The sequence below is a fragment of the Muscardinus avellanarius genome, assembly GCF_963383645.1.
Source record: "Muscardinus avellanarius genome assembly, chromosome: 19".
Classification (NCBI taxonomy): Eukaryota; Metazoa; Chordata; class Mammalia; order Rodentia; family Gliridae; genus Muscardinus; species Muscardinus avellanarius.
In genome coordinates this window covers 946,348-967,718 of record NC_137805.1, presented here as the reverse complement: position 1 = coordinate 967,718, position 21,371 = coordinate 946,348, and the positions used below count along the sequence as shown (strand labels likewise).

The 21,371-nt window shown below is 44.0% G+C and overlaps 1 protein-coding gene across 2 annotated transcripts in view; it reads left to right on the top strand.

The window, feature by feature from the left end:
- The window catches only part of PCSK2 (proprotein convertase subtilisin/kexin type 2), a gene marked incomplete at both ends in the record, with an annotated part of 308,819 nt that overhangs the window by 165,882 nt on the left and 121,566 nt on the right, over nucleotides 1–21,371 (top strand). For both annotated transcript variants that reach the window (XM_080716067.1, XM_080716066.1), the window contains 2 exons: nucleotides 1,393–1,501; nucleotides 10,407–10,444. In XM_080716067.1, the coding sequence (XP_080572193.1) occupies nucleotides 1,393–1,501; nucleotides 10,407–10,444 (147 nt within the window). The remainder of the gene's footprint in view (nucleotides 1–1,392; nucleotides 1,502–10,406; nucleotides 10,445–21,371) is intronic.

Sequence of the window (21,371 nt, the reverse complement as noted above, 5' to 3'; positions counted from 1 at the left end):
GAGGGTGTAGCTCGGAGGTCAAATGCCCCTGGGTTCCATCCCTAGACCTGCAAAAAAAATAAATAAACAAAAGGAGATTGGTGACTCCAAACCAACCCAAACTGAAGGACATATTGTTGGGAAGAGTAACTGATATATAAGTGAGAATGAAGCTTTAAGATTAAAAGAGGATGAGCAAGGAAGAAAATGAAATCACAGCCCTACAAACTACTACATCATGGGAGTACCTCACACTTTCTTTACTGGAGCTTCAGATCTTGACTATGTCTTATGCTTTGAGGCACAGAATTCTGAAAATTTAGTATGGGTAGGTGAATAAGCTTATGCATGTTAGGATAGGTTAAGTATTTTGCAGTAATAAATATAAAATCAAAGCTTATGCAACATTGCTGCTACATAATCAATGCTTTGTAATCCCTCAGTCTGACCAAGCTCAATCTCAACCCCATCCCACCTACTCTCATAAGCATCTGAGTGAGGAAAAGGGGAAATTGTACACTGGCTCTTAAAACTTCTGCCTAGATGTGACAAATGGCACATAAGTTCGTGTGAACTTTGTCAAAACCAGTCACATCACCATTCTAACTTCAAAGGAAGTATAAGGTATAGTCTTGATTTGTGCCTGGGTGAATGACAGTGAGTTTTGAAGAGCCCTAATAACATTCATGGAATGTCTTGATACTACCAGAGAAGCCAGTGATCACTGTGGGCTTTGGCCTCTATAAGCTCTGACTTCACTATATTTTTTTTACAAGACATCTTTGAGAAAATCTGCACAGGACAAAAAATACAGAAGATAGCAGTGAAGAATTAATTCGGAATTTTCTTCATCTTTCTTTTTTTTATTTTTTAATCTTTTAGGGAGTATTAGAGCATTTGCTAAGGGTACCCTTCCTATTTTTAATTCAGTTCAACAAACACGTTTGAGCAAGACTTGGTATGATGGTATTAAAATTTCAAAGATAAATAGGATATTATTATTTAGTGAGAAATGATATCCAAATAAGAATAATCCAAGACAGTGTGTGCTGCATTCCAAATGTGAGATAAGCTAAATGCTTAATTTTATCACAGAGACAGTTTCTTGCAATGAAAACTCCAAGATTTTCATGTAGAATGAGTTTAAAAGACAGAAATCTAGTTGTTGCTGATGAGGGAATTTAAAAAGCATTTGCATATTTGCATAAAACAGAAAACATCAATTGTTATATGAGAAAAACGAAAAGGACGGCTGTCAGAGGTGCAGGAGAACACCAAAATACTGTGTCGTGAAAGAGGCGGCCTTAGGGCTGTCCCCAGAGCGTCACTGGCTGCAGAGAATGTCAAGGCAAAATTTACATGTGTGCTTTACAACACCATGCTAATGAAATTCTCTGCTTTGATATGGTATAGATCAACACCGGACAGGCCGACGGCACTCCTGGACTTGATTTGAACGTGGCAGAGGCTTGGGAGCTGGGTTACACAGGCAGAGGTGTGACCATTGGCATCATGGATGACGGTGAGTATTTTGACATTGGTATGTCATTTGGAAGCAAGAGTGTCTCGGCATGCCTTCAGAATATAAAGGGTCCACTGATTTGGAGATACTAATCAGAGTCGGAATTAGTATCTCTGAGGTTGGACCTGATGGCCCCACAACACTGTGACCAAATCCTCACCTGATGGCCACACAACACTGTGACCTCACCTTCCTCCAAATCAGTTGTCATTAACTTGATGACCTCCTTAACAAATATTGTTTGGAATTAATAAGTAAGAGACTAAACAAACAAATGATAATTGCTTATATTCAATCTTATTTTTCTTATTGGGCCATTACTTATACCTTACCTTAATATGTCTTCTAAAACCTATTTATATTTACCATCTTTTTCTCTAGATTCACACTACCCAAAGTTGTAGGCAATATGTGGTTACTTAAATTGAAAATTTAATTCATTAAAGCTAATTAAAATTAAAATTTAATTCTTAGCTGGGCATGGTGGCACACGCTTATAATCTCAGCATTTGAGAGGCTAAGACAAGGAAGATCGTGGTTCGAGGACAACCTCAGCTACTTACTGAGGCCCTTTGCAACTCAGTGAAACCATGTTTCAAAACTGGCTGGGGGTATAGCTCAGAGGGTCAAATACCCCTGAATTTTCATCCCCAGTATCCTCCCCCAAAAATTTAAGTCTTTAATCACACTAGATTCAGGTTTTGTGGATGTTTTCAAGGGTGATTATTTGTTTTGTTTTGGGTTGGATTTGGTTTGATTTTTGTGTGGTGTTGGATATCAATCCCAGGTACCTACCACATAAGAGGCATGTGCTCTACCCCTGAGCTTCACCCCAGCCCATCATGTCAAGTTCTTGCTAGCCACAGAGGCTATTTTAGCTACTGAAACATAGTTCAATTCCATTTCCATCATCACAAAAATTATAGTAGACAATGTAGCTCTCAATCCAGAGTTGGAGAAACTTTAACCGTAGAGCTACTTTTCGAATGAGCACTTGTAAATTACCCTTTCATAACCTTTTATTGTAAATACCCCCATCTCTTATTTTATCCTGTATGTCTGAAAAAGATTTCACAGAGCTTTAGTTTCTATAATTCAAAAACTTTCATCATTTTCATGCTGTAAAAATCTGAGAAATGGTGGTTTCCCAACTATGCATGTCCTTGACTCTACCAAGTTTCTATAGAATCACCACCACCCTGTTGCCATTTCTGGGGGAGGCGCTTCTCTTCATCAGCCAGCTGGACCCCTAGGAAAAAGCTCCCCTGTGCATTATGGGTCTCATTACATCCAAAGGCTGCAGAGATGAAGCAATGCAGCCTTTTCTTCCTGAAGATCCTCAAAGAACACTGCATTGACTAAAGCAAGCCTTTGAAGCAGAATTGATGGGGAAAACAAGGGAAGCCAATGTGCTTAAAATAAGTGTTGTTTTTGTATGGGCTCATTAAATATCAACACAAAAACAATACTTCAGTGTTCTAGGACATGTGAGACTTTTGAAATGGATGTAAAAGCTTTCTTCAGTGGCTAAGGGCTCTCACAGGAAGAAAGGAGCTCTGTACAAGAGCAGACATGGACAGATATCAGGGGCTGAGGTTTTTCTTTTTTCCTTTCTCACACTTTGGCTTGGAAACTTTACAAAGCACTCAGGGACAGTTCACCCAGGACAAAGAGTCAGAAAGGTTTGGGAGAAATATAGATTTGGTAGATATATTCTGAGGACCAATTCAAACAATATATCTAAGTTTCTTCTGCTTGGGATCAGAGAGACCACCCTAAAAGTGGCACTATGTGATGTCCATGCACACGGCTTTTATGAAAATGGTACCAGCACTGTAGATGCCTGTTTCAGAATTTTTCATCTGTATCTCCTTTCTGACACACCATCCTTTCCAAAGAGAAGGGAGGAAACAGTGGCTCCTGACCCTGTTGCACATTAAGGGGCCAAGCCCTCCAGAAAGTCCCAGAATTTCTTTATTGATCTCATTTTTTCTGAAGATCAGTGGGTTTGGGATCCCTAAAAGATTCTGCTCTCTGCCTCCTTCCATTAAAACTCCTGACAGCCGGGAGTGGCACACCCTTGTAATCCCAGAATTGAGGAGGCAGAGACCGGAGGATCGTGGTTCATGGAGAGCCTCAGCTACTTAGTGAGGCCCTCTGCAACTCAGTGAGACCCTGTTTCAAAATAATTTTAAACAATACGGCAGGAGGTGTACCTCGAAGGTCGAATGCCCCTAGGTTCCATCCCCAGACCCACATAAAAAAAAAAAAAAAACCCAACTCCTGAACTCCTGATAATGGAGAACCTCAGTGGATCCAGGGAAGAGGAAGAGGAAGACTGAGATCAATTAATGAAAATATTACCATCAGCCTGGTGTGGTGGTGCACGCTTGTAATCCCTGCGCTTGGGAGGCTGAGACAGGAGGATCACACAGGTTCAAAGCCAGCCTCAGCTACTTAGTGAGGATCTCAGCAACTTAGTGAGACCTTGTTTCCAAATAAAGTATAAAATAGGTCTGGGAGTATAGCCTGGAGGTAGACAAGCCGCTGGGTTCCACCTCCAGTACCACCAAGAAGAAAGAAAGAAAGAAAGAAAGAAAGAAAGAAAGAAAGAAAGAAAGAAAGAAAGAAAGAGAAAGAAAGAGAGAGAGAGAGAAAATACTACCATCGACTGTGTTTTTATGTGAATATACCAATGTCAGTCTCAGTACCCTGTGTTGGGAAGGGGGGTATTGGAGAGGCAAGGGAAAGACTCAGGTGCTGTGTGAATGTATGTCATTGTCAACATGAGTTACATTATGATGTGAGACCACAATACACCAATAAAAGCAGATTTTAAAAACTCCTGACTTCTACTGCTGCACAACAAATAACCCCCAAATTGAATGACTTTTTAACATGTTTCTCACAGCTGGACAGGGTTCAGTTGGATCAGTCTGCTGAAGTTTCACTGAGGCCTCGTGTAGCTAGAGTCGGAAGACAGCTGGGGCTGGAGCCTCCTAGAGGTCCAAATGGGATATTCAGATAGTTGAGTCCCCCCTCCTTCTCCATGTAGTCTCTTGGGGTCCTGCCTTTTCACGTGGGGTCCCCAGCACAGTAGCTGGATTTATTTTTGGTGCTCGGGACTCCAAGAGCAAATGTCCCAAGAGAGAAAGCTTCCAGTCCTCATAAAGGCTGGTCCCAGAGCGGACAAGACTTACACAGCCGGCCACTTCTGCTCACTGGATAGATAGATGCAGGACCAGTACAGATTCCAGGGGGCAGGGAGATAGTCTCTGCCTCCTGGTTCAAAGAGAGACAGTGGATTTGTGGCCATCTCTAACTCACTATGTGCTTATTGGATGTGATAGCTCAAGGAAAGAGCAATGCCAAATCCATTGTTGAAGCACAGTTGAGCACGTTTGGGACAAGAACAGCCTCCACACAAGGGTGAGGCCAGGCTCTCAGCAGTCTCTCACCATGTCACTGGGCATCTCTGGCCTAACGCCCAGAAGTGGCAAGACGAGAAACGTCAGTGCTAAATTTTCTTCTTTAGCTGCCTGCCTATGGGAATAGCATATCTTTTCCAAAATAAGGTGAAAGACTGACACAAAGGCTGACCTCAATGCCTAAAGATGAAAAATGTTGTTAAGATTTTATAAACATCAGCTATATGTTTAGGCCTGTGTGGAGATGTTTACTTGTCTGCATGTGGAAGGTTCTGTTTGTGCACAGCCCAGTTTTAATACCTGTCTATCCCTCTCTGGTCACTCAACTCAGAACTTGGCCATCACCCCTCTGCCACAGCTAGTGACATGACCAGTGCTTAGTAACTATTTTCTACCTTCACTTAGACACGATGCAATGCCATTACACATCACCAGGGCAGCTCCCATGGTTACCTGTTGCCCCAAGGGACAGAAAACATTTCTTAAGCATCAGCTGAGCATCCAAGCACAGACCCTGCTTAATGGTGACAACTCTGTCCTTTTTATTATAATGTTGGAAATATGACCTGGAAAATGGGATGTGACAATTATGAGAAACAAGAATGGACAAATGTCACCTAGCCCAGGCACAATGTAGGGCAAGTGACTGGCTTCTGAGGTCAAAGGCAGCCAGGGAAGGCCTTGATCATGGCCTCTCATCAATGTCAGATGGAGGCAAGGAAGTATAAGATCCAAGGCCAGGGAGGAAGGGCGAGAGAAAGCTTCAAGCTGAAGTAACAACAAAACTAACAATAAGACTAACATGTCCAGTAGTACTAGACACTGCTTAGGCATTTTGAAAACACAGCCATAGTGATTCTCTAAGGTTAGTACTGATTTTTTATCTCCCTCTTACATGTGAAGAATCTGAGGTTTAGGGAGGCAAGAAACGTCCTATCATATGACAATTCTAACCACCATCTCTGGTGCTTAAAACCCACCTCTCTATTCTGCCTACATGGTGGGACTTTGTCACTCCATGTGAGTGAATGTTCAAACTTAAGGACCAGACAGTCTTAAGGCTCAAAGAGCCAGACACTACCAAGATGTTTAGAACTCTGCATTACTTAAGAAAGCAATATGAAGGCCCAGCAAGCCGACTATTCCAGTTACTATTGCGACAAAACAGATGACCCCAACACTTAGCAGCTTAAATTAACTACTTCTGCTTGTGGCACAGGATTTGGGAAACACCTGACTGGCTGGGCATTTTTCACTTTAGGAACTCACATGCAGTTAATGTCAGCAATTAACTGCTGTGGTCATTTTAAGGCTCACCTGGACTGGGTATTCGAGGTGGCACGCTCCCATGGCTGGCAGCTGACGCTGGCAGCCACTGGAGCCCTACTGAAACTACACAGAGTGCCCTCACGTTGCATCTTTCTCTAATTTGACTTTGAGATCTCTCTCATATGAGTGACTATCAATTCTAGCCCACACTAACAAGTCTCCAAGGAAAACGGTTATAGGTGTTTGCAATGTGCCTGCCTCAATCTGTTCCTGCAGCTGTAACAAGAAACCTAAGACTGTGTCTGTTCTAAACAGTAAAAATTTATCTCTCACAGTTCTGGAGGCTGTGAAAAAAAAGCCCAAGACTGACATGCCCGAAGGTTCAGTGTCTGGTGAGGGCATGTTCTCTGCCTATGAGATGCACCTCGTCACATCCTCCGGGGCAATGATCCTCACTTGGAATAAGGGGCAACAAACAGAAGGAACTTGCTCCTTCACACCTTTTATAAAGCCATCCATCCATTTATGAGGGCAGTGTGCTCAGAAGTTAATCACCTTCTAATGATCTTATTTTGTACTACTGTTGTATTGGGGGATTAAGTTTCAACATGAATTTTATAAGGACAAAAAAACTCAATTCGTAGCACTCCACCCCAGGCCCCAACATTGATGTCCTTCTTACAGCAGAATACATTCATTCTATCCCAATATCCTCTCAAGTCTTAACTTGCTCTGGTACCAACATAAAATCTAAAGCCCAGAAACACATCTAAATATCAGCTAAATCAGATATGAGGCAAATTTCTCTCCACTTGTGAGCCTGTAAAATCAAACCATGCCTGGCATTCCTTGTTGAGAAACAAGCAAAAAAAAGGAAAAGAAAGAAAGATAAGAATACATTAATAATGTAAGAATGAAAAATAAGCTGATTAAGAATATGTATTCAGTATATTTCATCTCAGATGATAATCAAAAATGAAAGAGAATTAGAATATTATCTAATTATGAGCTTATAATTTTCATTCTGTAGTTCATTTTCATTATAACTTTTTCCTGAGTCCTGTCTATCATCTGCAGTTCTATCAATAATATTTTCTGTCTTAGACCAAAGCCCCCATTCTATCTTAACACTTTGTCTTCCCCTTAACCTAGTTAATGACTCATTACTTTAATTGGGCTAAATTTATCTTGCTTTAATTCTAATTTCCTTCTGGTCTCAAATGCTCTCCCTGTTCCAATATTTTCCCTTCACAGAGAAGAGACCACTTATTTTCTCCTAGCCAAATTGCACTATCAGAACATGGAACTTCTGGGCGTGGTGGCACACACCTGTAACTCCAGTACTTGGGAGGCTGAGACATGAGGATTACAGGGCCAGCCTCAACAACTTAGTGAGGCCCTCTGCAATTTACCCTGATTCAAGATAAAAAAAGAAAACAAAAAATGACTGGGAGTGTTTCTTGGAGGTAGAGTGTCCTGGGTTCAATCTTCACTATCACATAAAGAAAAAAAAAGAAGGAAGGAAACATGGAACCATGTTTTTAAAATTGGGTTTCAGAAAGAAAATGTATATTCTGTGTGTTTATACTTGTATGTCTCTTTTTAGCTGGCCTCTATGTTATAAAAATTTCTGCCCAAAAACATTAACCAATCTCAACAAATATATGTAATTTAATTTCAACACAATATTCTAAAACCAAGTAGGGTTTTAAAATGTTTTTACTCTTCTACATCATCTGTGTTCCTCTAGTGACATGTAGACAGTGTATACTAACGATGGTAATTTTTTTTTTTTTTTTTTTTTTTTTTTTTAGTGGTACTGGGGGTGGAACCTAGAGGCTTCTACCTCCGGGCTATACTTCCAGACCTTTTTTATATTTTATTTGGAAACAGGGTCTCACTAAGTTGCTGGAAGCCTCACTGAGTAGCTGAGGCCTGGCTTCGAACCCGTGCGATCCTCCTGTCTCAGCCTCCCAAGCACGGGGATTACAAGCGTGCACCACCACGCTCGGCTAACAATGGTAATTTAAAAAAAAAATGTAGCCAAGAGTGGTGGCGCATGCCTGTAATCCCAGTACTTGGAAAATTGAGACGGAAGAAAAAGGTTCAAGGACAACATCAGTAGTAAGATTTTTATCAACCTAGTGAGACCCTGTTTCAAAATAAAAATAAAAGAGGGTTGGGAGTATAGTTTGGGGACAGAGCACCCCCAAGTTCAATCCCCAATAACACACACACACAGCATATTGTTTACTACGAGCTAAACACCATCAAGATAAATGACAGCTTCCTTTCAAAGAGGAGGAAACCAAAGCTCAGAGAGAGATGGTGTCACTTGGCCAAAGCCACACCCAGATTACAGGCTCTGATCTTTGAATGGAACCACGTCTGTTGATCTCAAAGCCTGTCACACCCCCAGCTCCTCCCTACAGCCTAAATTGTCCATCTTTGAATTAGGGTCCAGAGCAAGGTTCAACCTCTTTTAAAACCATGAGTCTTAGTCATCTGCCCCTTTCCTCATGCAGAGCTTGGGAGGGAAGTGGAGGAAGAAGGTGTCGTGACTATGGGGACCAAGTGACTAGCTATACTCTCATGTACTATTGTTTACTGGCTCCCAGTGCAGAAATTATTCGTATAACTAGAAGAAAATGAAAGACAAATTTTATTTTAGAAATGTGCATCTTAGCCATACATAGTGGTGTATGCCTATAATCCCAATAGTTGGGAGGCTGAGACAGGAGAATAGCTGGTTGAAAGCCAGCCTCACAACTTAGCTGAGACTCTGTTCCCAAATAAATATAAAATAGGGGTATATAAGAGGTAGAATGCCTCTGGGTTCCATCTCCAGCACCACAAAAGAAAAAGAAAGGAAGGAAGAAAGGAAAGGAGGGAGGGAGGGAGGGAGGGAAGGCAAGAAAAATGCATCCTAAGACAAGTTCTGTCCAGCATTATAGTGCACACAGTGAAGAAGCCAGCACTGTTCAGCACTTAAAGATGTTTACAACTCTTGAGGACTGGATCCCAGTGTAGGTGCTAACACCTCAGCTGCTGGCCAAGCACACCCATGCATTGTTCCTTTAATCCCTGCCTGTTCTCACCTCCAGTCATTAAGAAGGAGGGAAGGAATCTCAAGAGGCTGGAAACTTGCCTGAGGTCCTGCTGCCAGACTGAGGGGGCTGGGGCCAGCTCTGCTCTCTGACTCAAGTACCTACTTCATGGTCATTACGATTGATCATCATATGAACTTGAGCGGATGTGTGCTTTCCCTCTCCTTTTCTGTTTGTTTGTTTTAGTTATTTTGCTGTAGTGGGAATTGAACCCAGGGATGCTTTACTACTGAGCCACATCCCCAGAAATTTTTATACACAGGGTCTCAAGCTGGCCTCAAACTTGTCATGCTCCTGTCTCAGCCTCCCAAGCTGCCCTGTTTCTCTGTATCTCAGAGAACTGGCTGCTCAGGTGAGGCTAAAAGGTGCCATGGCTCTGCAGACCTGCACAGGAGCATTTCAGCTGTCCATGCTCTTCCATCAAGATGTCTGAGGTCCAAGTGTCGGATGGAACTCAGCAGTACTGACAGATTCTGCTCCTGAATGACCCCTAGAGAAGACAGACCTGTATTCAAGAAAAAGCACAAGACTCCTGCTGGGAGAGCTGAAGGCTCAGCTTGCTGGGAAGCCATGCTCCAGAGACAAGTGTCAGCAACCGGCCATTAGCTGGAAACCCTTCACCCTTACTAGTAGCGTTTGTCAAGCCGCACTCCTCTCCCTTCTCCCATGCCAGAGTTTGCACTCCTATCCACTGCTGCTCCACCCTGTTAAGTGACCAGCATTTCTCCTCTCTAGGGCCAGACTCATTTCAGAACAAATGCCAATTGGTGCTTTTATACGTCAGGATTTCTGTACATCTCTTAGATCACTGCCTTGGCGAGTCATCCAGCTCACGACCACTAAACCCCTTCATACTGACATTTATTCTGAAACATTACCCGTAGACCCCAGGTCTAGGGCAGCTGCCTCTCCACTGAGCAGGGCCTTCTGCCTTCACACAGAAGGGAAAAGCAAGCCTGGGGCTTGGGACGGTGCCCACTCCCCATCCCCTGTGGCAAGTCTCCAGGCACAGCCCCAAAGGAAGGCACTTGCTAGAGCAGCTCCCTGGGGCCATGGCGGCAGGTATTAACCCTTGGTTCCTGTGTTGTTGTCTTTTCCTAGGGATTGACTATCTCCACCCGGACCTGGCCTCCAACTATGTAAGTACAGGCTGACTTTGGCAGGGGGGAAAGCATACTTTTAAGTGTTTTGGTGCCCTGGTTAATAGGAACAGCATGCATGCACAGAAGCTTACGTAAACAAACACATGCACATGCAGGAACACACTTGTAAAAATGCACACATACACATGTACTTGCAGACAGGCATGCATGGATGAGGAACCCATGAACACATTCAAACATACGCACAATAAATGTTCTCAATAAGACATTTATAGTCAGTACAAAGGAGCTCACACACTCATGCACACACTGCCCCCCCCCACACACACTATACAACAGCCAACAGCTCACCCTTTTAGAGCAACAAATCCAGCCCAAGGCAAACGACAGGACCCGAGGTCTGGCAGCAGGCAAAGGTGGTGGATTTGTGAGAGAAAAAGAAAGAAATCCGAAGTTGAAAAGAACAGAGTGCCAAGGAAACAGGTACAGGGAAGGATGGAGAAGAGAGAGACGTGGCAGGACTTCAACTCCGACTGACAATACCAGGTTGAAGGTGGAAAGGAGCCATTGGGTTCTGGCTGACTAAAGGAGGGGCAGAAAGCCAAACACCGCAGCAACCCACATGCAGTAGTCGCTTCATAGAAGTAAGAATATTCATCTTGCTTTACTCCTTTGGGTTGCTTCTGGCCACTTCACACTGACATGCCCCACGACATAGCATCACACTTGAAAAGCCTGGACAAGTAAGAACTGTTCACAGAGAATCGCAGTGCACACTGCTGGGTGAGAACCTTACTCTAATTATGACCCAGCAAGTCACATGCTGCTTTCCTGATGAAATCCACATGCCCTTTAAACAATCCATCACTTCCTTTTAACCCCAGAAAGTACAATTGTCACACATTGGTGGTGTGTTAACTTAAAATTATCCCAGCTACTATTAAACTATGCTTCCCTTCTAAACTCCAGATACCATCATAGTAGCCAAAGAGACTTCTATGTATGGATATAAAGGTTTAAATAGGAGAAAGGATGGTTAACAAGGAGAAAGTATCAGGGTCAATATTCTGGGTCCTTTACTCTGGGTGGGGTCTGTGTCTATATTGCAAAAAAAAGTAAGGATTTTCCATGTGTTTGGTGCACTACATGCTGGGAAACAGGCCAACAATGTTTTCATATTTACTGCATGGGTCTTGTAAATCTAGGAACATGCAAAGTGAGCTGAACATCTTTTTAATAGTTAAAAAAAAATGTGCCGGGCATGGTGGCACACGCTTGTAATCCCCGCGCTTGGGAGGCGGAGACAGGAGGATCACGCCGTGCAGGTTCGAAGCCAGCCGTGCTGGCTTAAGAGATCCTGTTTCCAAATAAAAAAGTATAAAAATAGGTCTGGGAGTGTATCCCAGAGGTAGAAGGGTTTCCAGGAACCCCAGCACCACCAAAAAAAAAAAAAAAAAAAAACTGGAGATGGATCATTGGTGCAGTCCAAGCATATGGCCCTGGCGAGAAATTATAAAAGTTAAACCAAAGCTATATTCCCAGTGAGGATAATCGACTCCCATAGAGATGATGATAAGGAACTGCCTGTGAGTTTCAACAGCCCTGTGGGTGGCACCTTCTCCTCCCCATCCTCCTGGATGTCTGCCCTACTGCTAACACATGTGGAGAGTGGAATACAGCTGCTAGACTGTTCAGTTTGCTTTCTTTTTTATGGTATTGATTGTTTATTTGTTTTGGAGGGGTTTTTTTTGGTGCTGAGGATGGAACCCAGGGGCATTCTACCTCCAAGCTGCACACCCAACCCTATTTTTTTATTCTTTATTTTTTTTAATTGGTGCATTGTAGTCATATATCACATTGGAGTACAAGACTTGAGAGGATATACAAGCACACATCATCCAATTAGCCCTCATCCAGCTCCCATCCCATTCCCTCCCCCTCCCTCGATCCCATGCTTGTTTGGTGATTAACTTTGATACATTTGTTTATGTGCCTCCTGAGTTTTAAAGAGGCTCCATCCTCCCCTATTCCATACCCTCTGATTGGTCACCTTAGTTGCTTCACTATAGGGCCCTTTCTATAGCTCGACCTCTTCCTGTTGCCCCTTTCCTCCTAGTTTTTGCTGATTAGGGGAAGCATTTGATTTTTATTTTCTGCGATATTTCTCTGTGCATGCCACGTTGCAAGTACTGATCCCACTCTTGACGGCCCCAGTAGTGGCCTGGCTACCCGGTGGACTAATCCAGACCTCGCTGGCTAAAGCAGTGGCCTTGCCTCATGGGAGACCCCGATTCTGATCTCACTGGCCCTAACACCAGCCTAACCCCTAGGCAGGCTCCGATCCCGGCCTCGGAGGCCCCAGCATGGACCTAGCCTCACGGCAAGCTCCGATCCTGGCCTCGCTGGCCCCAGCACCAGCCTAACCCCTCAGCAGGCTCCGATCCCGGCCTCGGAGGCCCCAGCACTGGCCTTGCCTAACGGTGAGCTCCGATCCCGGCCTTGCTGGCCCCGGCACCAGTCTAACCCTTCGGCAGGCTTCAATCCCAGCCTCGGAGGCCTCAGTAGCGGCCTTGCCTCACAGAAGACTCCGATGCTGGCTGCTGGTCCCGGCACCAGCCTAACCCCTTGGCAGGCTCCGATCCCAGCCTCGGAGGCCCCAGTAGCAGTCTTGCCTCACGGCAGCCTCCGATGCTGGCCATTGGCCCCGGCACCAGCCTAACCCCTCGGCAGGCTCCAATCCCAGCCTTGGAGGCCTCAGTAGCGGCCTTTCCTCACAGAAGACTCCGATGCTGGCTGCTGGTCCCAGCACCAGCCTAACCCCTTGGCAGGCTCCGATCCCAGCCACAGAGGCCCCAGCACCGGCCTTGCCTCACAGAAGGCCCCGATGCCGGCCGCTGGCCCCGGCACCGGCCTAGGCCCTCGGCAGGCTCTTATCCTGGCCTCGGAGGCCCCAGCACCGGCCTTGCCTCATGGCAGACTCCGATGTCAGCCTCGCTGGCCCCAGCACCAGCCTAACCCCTCAGCAGGCTCCGATCCTGGCCTTGGAGGCCTCAGTAGCAGCCTTGCCTCACAGCAGGCTCCAATGCTGGCCGCTGGCCCTGGCACTGGCCTAACCCCTCGGCAGGCTCCAATCCTGGCCTCGGAGGCCCCAGCACCAGCCTTTCCTCACGGTGAGCTCCAATCCTGGCCTTGCTGGCCCTGGCACCAGCCTAACCCCTTGGCAGGCTCCGATCCCGGCCTCGGAGGCCCCAGCACTGGCCTTGCCTCACAGCAGGATCCAATCCTGGCCTCACTGGCCCCAGCATCAGCCTAACCCCTTGGCAGGCTCTGATCTCGGCCTCGGAGGCCCCAGTAGTGGCCTTGATTCATGGCAGGCTCCGATGTCGGCCATTGGCCCCGGCACCGGCCTAACCCCTCAGCAGGTTCCGATCACTGTCTCGAAGCTCCAGCACCAGCCTTGCCTCACGGCAGGCTCCGATCCCAGCCTTGCTGGCCCCGGCACCGGCCTAACCCCTCGGCAGGCTCCGATCCTGGCCCCGAAGGCCCCAACACTCCCCTGAGTACTCCCCTGAGTACTGGCCACTGCCTCCACCATTTCAAATCCTTCCCAAGCTCTTTTTCCATTCTGAATGTTGTCCAGTGTTCCTAAGCATGCGTGACGGTAGCATTCGACATTTGGTGTAATTTCTCCAAAAAAATAAGGTTGGTAGGATCCGATTTCTGCTTCTCCTGAATACAAGTCTCCACCACCATTGCGGAGACAGCTTTCATCACTGCCTTTCTCCTTAGTCTCCGCTAAACTCTCTCCTTACAGGTGATGTCCAAGATTCTTAACAATATAGAGAAACAGCAGTCTTCCTTCACGGGGAATTTTTCCATAAGTTCCAGTGTATTTGGAAAAGTTTTGTCTACATCCCCAGTGTCCTGGCATCCGCCACGGCTTTCTTAACTCCTCTCGGATATTTTTCCTTTTTCTTTTTCTTTTTCTTTTCCTTTTCTTTCTTTTTTTTTTTTTTAATAAGAGAAGACAGTATATGTGGTTTGAGGAGGTAGTGGGATCAGGCACTCAGTAGCACTGTGACCCGATCGGTTTCCCCATGGGTCCAGCATGCTCCGCACTACTCCGCTTGGCACTCAGAGTCCCGCGACCCGGGCCCTGGCTAGCGTGCCCCATGCGACCCCCGCCTGGGACCCAAGGTACTGGGCCCGGTTTCTCCAGGGGTCTGGCATGCTATGCGCGGTCTGGCCCAGGGCCCAGGGTCCCACGACCCGGGCCCCGGCTTGCATGCCCTGCGCGACCCCCACCCAGGACCCAGGGTACTGGGCCCGGTTTCTCCAGGGGTCTGGTGTGCTACGTGTGGTCCGGCCCGGGGCCCAGAGTCCTGCGACCCAGGCCCGGCTCTTTATTTTGAAACAGGGTCTCACTGAGTTGTAAAGGGCCTCACTAAGTAGTTGAGGCTGGCCACGAACCGTGATCCTCCTGTTTCAGCCTCCTGGATGCTGGGATTACAAGTGTGTGCCACCACACCTGGCTATGGTATTGAGTTTTAACCCAGAGGCATTCTACCTCCAAGCTACACCCCAGCCCTTATTTTATTTTTAAAGAGTGATCTTACTAAGTTGTTGAGAGTCTCCCTACTTACTGAGGCTGCCTTCAAACCAGCAATCCTCCTGTTTCACCCTCCCAAGTACTGGGATTACACCGCCATGCCTAGTTCTACTCACTATCTTAAAGAAATTGCCCCAACACAATCCTTGCTTGCCTCTTCAGACTTGGCTAACTCTTCTAGCCCTCCATAACTGCAGAGCCTTGGAGATGTCTCTGAAGGGAGACTGAGAAACACATACATTGCAACTTTCCAACATTCTGATGTCGGAAGGCCTTTCTCACAGAGATATGGCAGGGAAACTGAGCTGCGGACCTGCAGACCAGCCTCAGAGAGCTGCTCTATACCACCAGGGGTGGGATTTCCCTCCATATCCAGGAGCCAGCACCTCCTGGCACAGCTACGAAGGGCTCTGCTCATCTTCAAAGTAAGCATTGCTCTGTCTTGCCACTTAGAGGACGCAGGATGGGTTGACTGCTTGGTGGGCTGATAAACTGATCTGCATAACCTTCTGACAGCTCATTCAGTCCAGTCCCACGAAGACCAAGGACACTGTGACTGACCTCTATGTCCTCAGCTTCTCTGTGCCCAACCAGGGACTTCCTGAAAGTCTGTTCTCAACTGTAGTTGTCAGCTTTAAAAGGGATGCTAAGCCAGGCATAGTGACACATGCCTATAATCTCAGTACTTGGGAGGCTGAGACAGAGGCTCACAGGTCTGAGGACAGCCTCATCAATGTAGTGAGACCTACATTAACTTAGTAAGAACTTGTTTCAAAATAAAAAATAAAATAGTGCTAAGGTGTAGCTTAGAGACAGAATGCCCCTGGGTTCAATCCCCAGTGCCACAAAATAAATAGAATAGATAGAAAGATCATATAGATTAGATAGATGATAGATACATAGAGATGATAGATAGATAGATAGATAGATAGATAGATAGATAGATAGATAGATGGTAGATAGGATGCTAACTCACCTGAGAAAATCCCCCAGGGCTCTGATGAGGTGCAGTGCAATGCTAGTAGACAGAATGACTGTTGGTCAAAAGCCCTTATCTGATATAAGGAAATGAAAAAGCCCCCAAATTGAGAGGTACTAACATCTCTCAGACCAATAATGTCAGAAATATACCTGGAGAGCTCTATTGGCTTTGAGCACTAGCTATTTGTCTTCATTTCTTTTCCCAAAAATTTGAAAAAGCATAAAATAGATTTGATACTAGTCATGATACTACCATGCCTAATATCTCGAATTTTCATTTCTATGTGTATATCTTAATGAAACTGGACTCTTGTCACATAGATAGTATCCCCCATGTACTTGATATGTCATGGAATTTTGATACTATTACATGATTTTAAAGGCTATGTAGCGTTATGTCTAATGGCATAGTTTACTTAAACATTCCAATCCCCAATTGTCAAACAGTTATGGTGTTTCTAGTGGGTGTTCACTCTTTGAGAGGGTGCAGCAGACTGACATCTTCATAGGGGGACTCTATAACTGGTAAGGACATCTGAAAGGACTGAAAATATTCATCCTGAAAAAAAGAAAACTTAAGAGACATGTTAAGAGTGTTTAAGTTCCAATTTGCTCAGTAATGTCTCCCAAGAAAGTTTCTGCCAATGAAAACTTCCCTTCCCTACAGAAGGGAAATTTTAGTTCAGTTAAAGGGAGATCTTCTACTGCTTAAAGTTAGTAAATAAAGGAAAGTAATTATCTAAAAATGTCCAAGAGAGGAATTGATGACCACTTGGCAGGGAAATTGTTGAAGAGATGATATCTACACTAACCTAAAGCTGTATAAGATCTAAAACTTGCATAGAAAATGGGATTTCTCTGTAAAAATACACATCTCTATGATTCCCATCCAGAGCAAGGACAAAGTCTTCAACGTTTATCAATCATTTGGAACCTTACAAAGAATGTGAATACATTTACACATAGCTGTGAAAACTTCTTGTCTCTTTGGAACAGGTGATCCAAGTGAACATAAAAAATGTGTGTGTGTGTGTGTGTGTGTGTGTGTGTGTGTGTGTGTGTGTGTGTGTTACTGGGGATTGAACACATCAGGAGTGGTCTATTCTCAACCTATACCCCTAGCTCTATTTTATTTTTCATTTGGAAAAAGGATCTCACTAAGTTGCTATGGCTGGCCTGGAACCTACAATCCTCCTAAGTCTCCCAAGTACTGGGAATATAGGCTTGCACCTCCATGCTTGGCCCAATTTATTCTTAACTCCTCAGCAGAGTACCAATCACAGTGTCTTTCTCACATTATGTAGAGTTGAGAGTGAAGCTACTAACCACAGTTATCTTCTTTATTTTTAATTAAGAATTTTATACTATCATTAACAGAATGAGATGGCAGTGGTGCAGACCAGCCCAGGAGAGCAATAAAATCAGTGGACACCGATAGGCTTGAAAACTGTGAGCAGAGGATTACCAGGCAGTGTCACACCTTGTTAAGTGGCTTAATAGCTCAGATGTGATGAGTTAGCCCAGAGACCTGCTAGGGTAAGGTACTTCAGGGAGGTCTTTGTTTGGGTTTCCCCAAAAGCGAACCCTGGGACAAGGTTTGGAACAAAAGTGGTTTATTTGGGAAGTGATCCCAGGAAGTAGAAGTAAAAAAAAAAGGGGGGGGGGACTAAAACAGAGAGTAGAAGGTCACTAATTAACAATGTGTTATCGAACAAGTCACTACTGTGGACAGCTAGAACTCAACCCCTCAGGGACTCTGGGGGATAGTGGAGAAAAGGTGTGTCAGAGTGATCTCACCTGGTACAGGGTGCCCGGGGAAGCTGAGGGATTTATACACCAACTCCGACAGTCATGAGCTGAGGGCTGGTCCCAGGAGATGCTCTTAACAGAGCACTTCTGCCTCCCTCCAGCCCAAGGGAGGGCTCTTGGAAGAGAAACATGGGGATAGGCAGCTGGAGCTCACCAGGAACATGAGGGTGTTGGGCCAAAAGGCTCTGTCGCAACATCTGCCACAGAGAGGATGCTTTGAATATCTCTTAAAGGTTAGCTGGACGTGATGGTGCATGCTTGTAATCCCAGTACATGGAAGGCTGAGACAGAAGGATCATGCAAGTTCAAAGCCAGCCCCAGCTACTTATTGAGGCTCTCAGCAAATTAGTGAGACCCTGTTTCAAAATAAAATATAAAATAGGTCTGTGAGTATAGCCTGGAGGTAGAAAAGCCTCTGGGTTCTATCCCTCAGTACCACAAAAAAGAAGAAGAAAATCTCTTAAAGGTTAAAATAAATATTTTGTGTTGGGTAAAACTTTTCTTGTTACTGCTTTATTTTCAGTGAAGAGGGAAAATTCTATCCAAGGCCCTTCAGAAAATTTTCTTCATTTTGTTAATTTATCTGTGTTTATTACTCTCATAGGCAAAATGTCACTTGGGCACTACATTTTGAAAAATTTCTTCATAATCAAAACAGGCCAAATGGCTCCCAATGCAGAACTGTTTTTCAAAGCTTGATTATTCCATATATTTAAAAAGAGACAAGAGTATGTTCTTTTGATCCAAATGAGAATTAAAATACTTTGAAAACTGCAAATCAATATATATCTGTAAATCATTAGTATTATTTTAATTCAAGAAGTCTACTTTGAGCTTGCAGAAATGTTAGGAACCAAAGAGAATAACAGCCACTTATTATTATTCTATTGTTCTATGATTGGGTTTAATATTAAGTGTCCAGTCCCACTGGTCAATGCTCATTATTACAAGTAATTAAAATTCTCCTTTTCCACCCCAATAATAATAACATGAAATGAATATTGTTGGAGAGACTATTTTAGATGAAGTTGAAGAGAGTTTCCTTTAAATCTATGCAACCCTGGATAGTTTCTCTAGCTTGGTACATTGCTATGTGTTGAGCCTGTGCAAGGTTGGCAAGTGCAAGCTCGGAGGGAGAGAGAAGAATGAGAGGCCAGAGGAGCCTGCAGGCCAGTAAGTACAGTGTGTGCAACCTGTCTTAAAAGTGAGGAGGAGGCAGCCAGGGAGATTGTTTATCTCTGTTCCATGCGCCACCCCATTCATGATGTTTGCAGACTTGTGTTCATGGTGCTGGTGCAAGCCTAGGGATTCTGCTAAGTCTACACACTAGAAGACAGGTCAGAAACAAATGGAGTGTGGCAGGGAGGCAGCTTCCAGAGCACAGGAGTGAAGGGCAGCGCCTCCACCTTCGTTTCAAAGGCCTACTTTGCTCAAGCTATGAAGGTAAAGAAATGGCTGGGTCTAAATAACCCGTGAAGAGTCTCCTCACTACATAGTGGGGTTTTCTCAGAGACAGACCACGAGACAAGTATTTTAAAGTGAGTACTATCAGTTCTCCATTTCCATGGGTTCCAACTGAACATATGCAGACTTCTTTTTTCTTGTCATTATTCCATAAGCACTGTAGTCTAATAGCTACTCACAAGCATTTACATCTTATTAGGTATTATAAGCAATCTAGAAATGGCAAGGTATATAAGAGGGTGTGCCTAGATTCTATGAAAATGCTAGACTACCTTATAAGGGACTTGAGCATCTGTGGATTTGGGTACTCTGGGGCATTTGGATGATCTGGAACCATTCCCATGAGGAACCAAGGAACAACTCTACTTCATTTGGGTGGAGGTTTCAAGATGCACCAGAAGGAGAGAAGGAAAGGAACAATGAAAAGAGAGGGCAGCCAAGGAAGGGCTTGGCATTGAGCTCATTGCCACTGAGGGCAGTGGGAGTCTCGATTCACTAAGGAACTCTAGGAAGCAGTGTAAACAAAGCCCACCTCAAATCCACATCAACTCTTGTCAATCACTGTTGAGAGATATTATAGAAATGCAGGCCTGATTGAAATGGAGAGAATGGGAGAAAAATCAAAACTTAAAATTCAAAGTACTGTTTCCACTGAGTATATATTGTTTTAGGGCAACCATAAAGTTGAAAACCTAGTCTCAACGTATGTACAGACTTCAAGCATTCCTCTATACCTACTGAATCAAAATCTTTAGATATTGGCCTTATAATATGCATTTCTTTAAAAATTTCCCAAGATTCTGATGAATAACCTGGTCAGTTAGCACTTCACTCATTCGTTCACTGAATTATTCATTCATCCAGTGGTGCTATTCACCTGTAACATATGACTACATCACAATTATATCCAAAGGTTTTTTTATTGAAAATGGTATACATTTAAACTGTGCTTGGTGCCCTCTCCCCCACCCACTGTTTTCCCTTTTCCCCCTCCCAACAATGAGTGTCCAGGTTAACCATGCTATGTTCATACTTTCACTCATATTAGACTGTAGCTCCTCCATTAATCAACCTCAGCCTTCTTCCTCTCCTATCCTTCCATTCTAGCTTTGCTGAGGTTTCCCCTCCATTTTCTGAGTCCCTCTGGAATCCCCAATGCTCCCTAGTTTGGGCATGTTAGAGAAAACACATGTCCCTTTTCTTTCTGTGCTTGGCTGATCTCACTTAACATAATGTTCTCCAGATCTTCTTGTGAATGGCATAATTTTGTTTTTCCTTATAGCTGAATAGAATTCCATTGTGTGTATTTCCCATAATTTTTCAACCCATTTATCTGTTCATAGAGACCTGGGTAGGTTCCATATTTTGACTATTACGAATTGTGCATCTATGAACATAGGTATGCATATGTTACTGTAGTTCTCTGATTTCAACCCCTTTGGAGTAGTAGAGCTGGATCAAATGGTGAATCTATTCCCAATTTTCTTTTTTTTTAATTTTTTATTGGTGCACTGTATTCATACATCATAGTGGGATACAAACTTTTGTAGACATACATGCACACATCACCCAGTCAGCCCCCACCCGATCCCCACCCCATTCCCTCCCCATCCCTCCCTCTCATGCTTGGCTTAGTGGTTGACATCTAGTATTATAGCAATTTATCCAAAATTAAAAATGATAATCTCACATAACAGTTTCATTTGTCTGATACCAAGTTTTGATGACTTAAAGATAACATTTCAATATTTCTTTTTACTTTCTTTCTTACCAGAGAATATTTTTTTCTATTTTTTTAGGTGAAACTATCATATATTTATATATTTATTTTTCAGAAAAAAATCTATCCTAATATGGAAAATGGACTCTAGATACCCAAAACGATCTTGAAAAAGAACAAAGCTAGAAGATATATATTTTCTGATTTCAAACCATATAAAGCTACAATAATTGAAACAGTGTAGTACTATTCTAAAAGCAGATATATAAACCATTGGAGTTAAATTAAAGCCTAGAGCTAAATTCTTCCCTATGTTGTCAAGTTATTTTTGACAAGGTTTCCACGAACATTTGGTGGTGGAAATAATAACTTTTAACTAA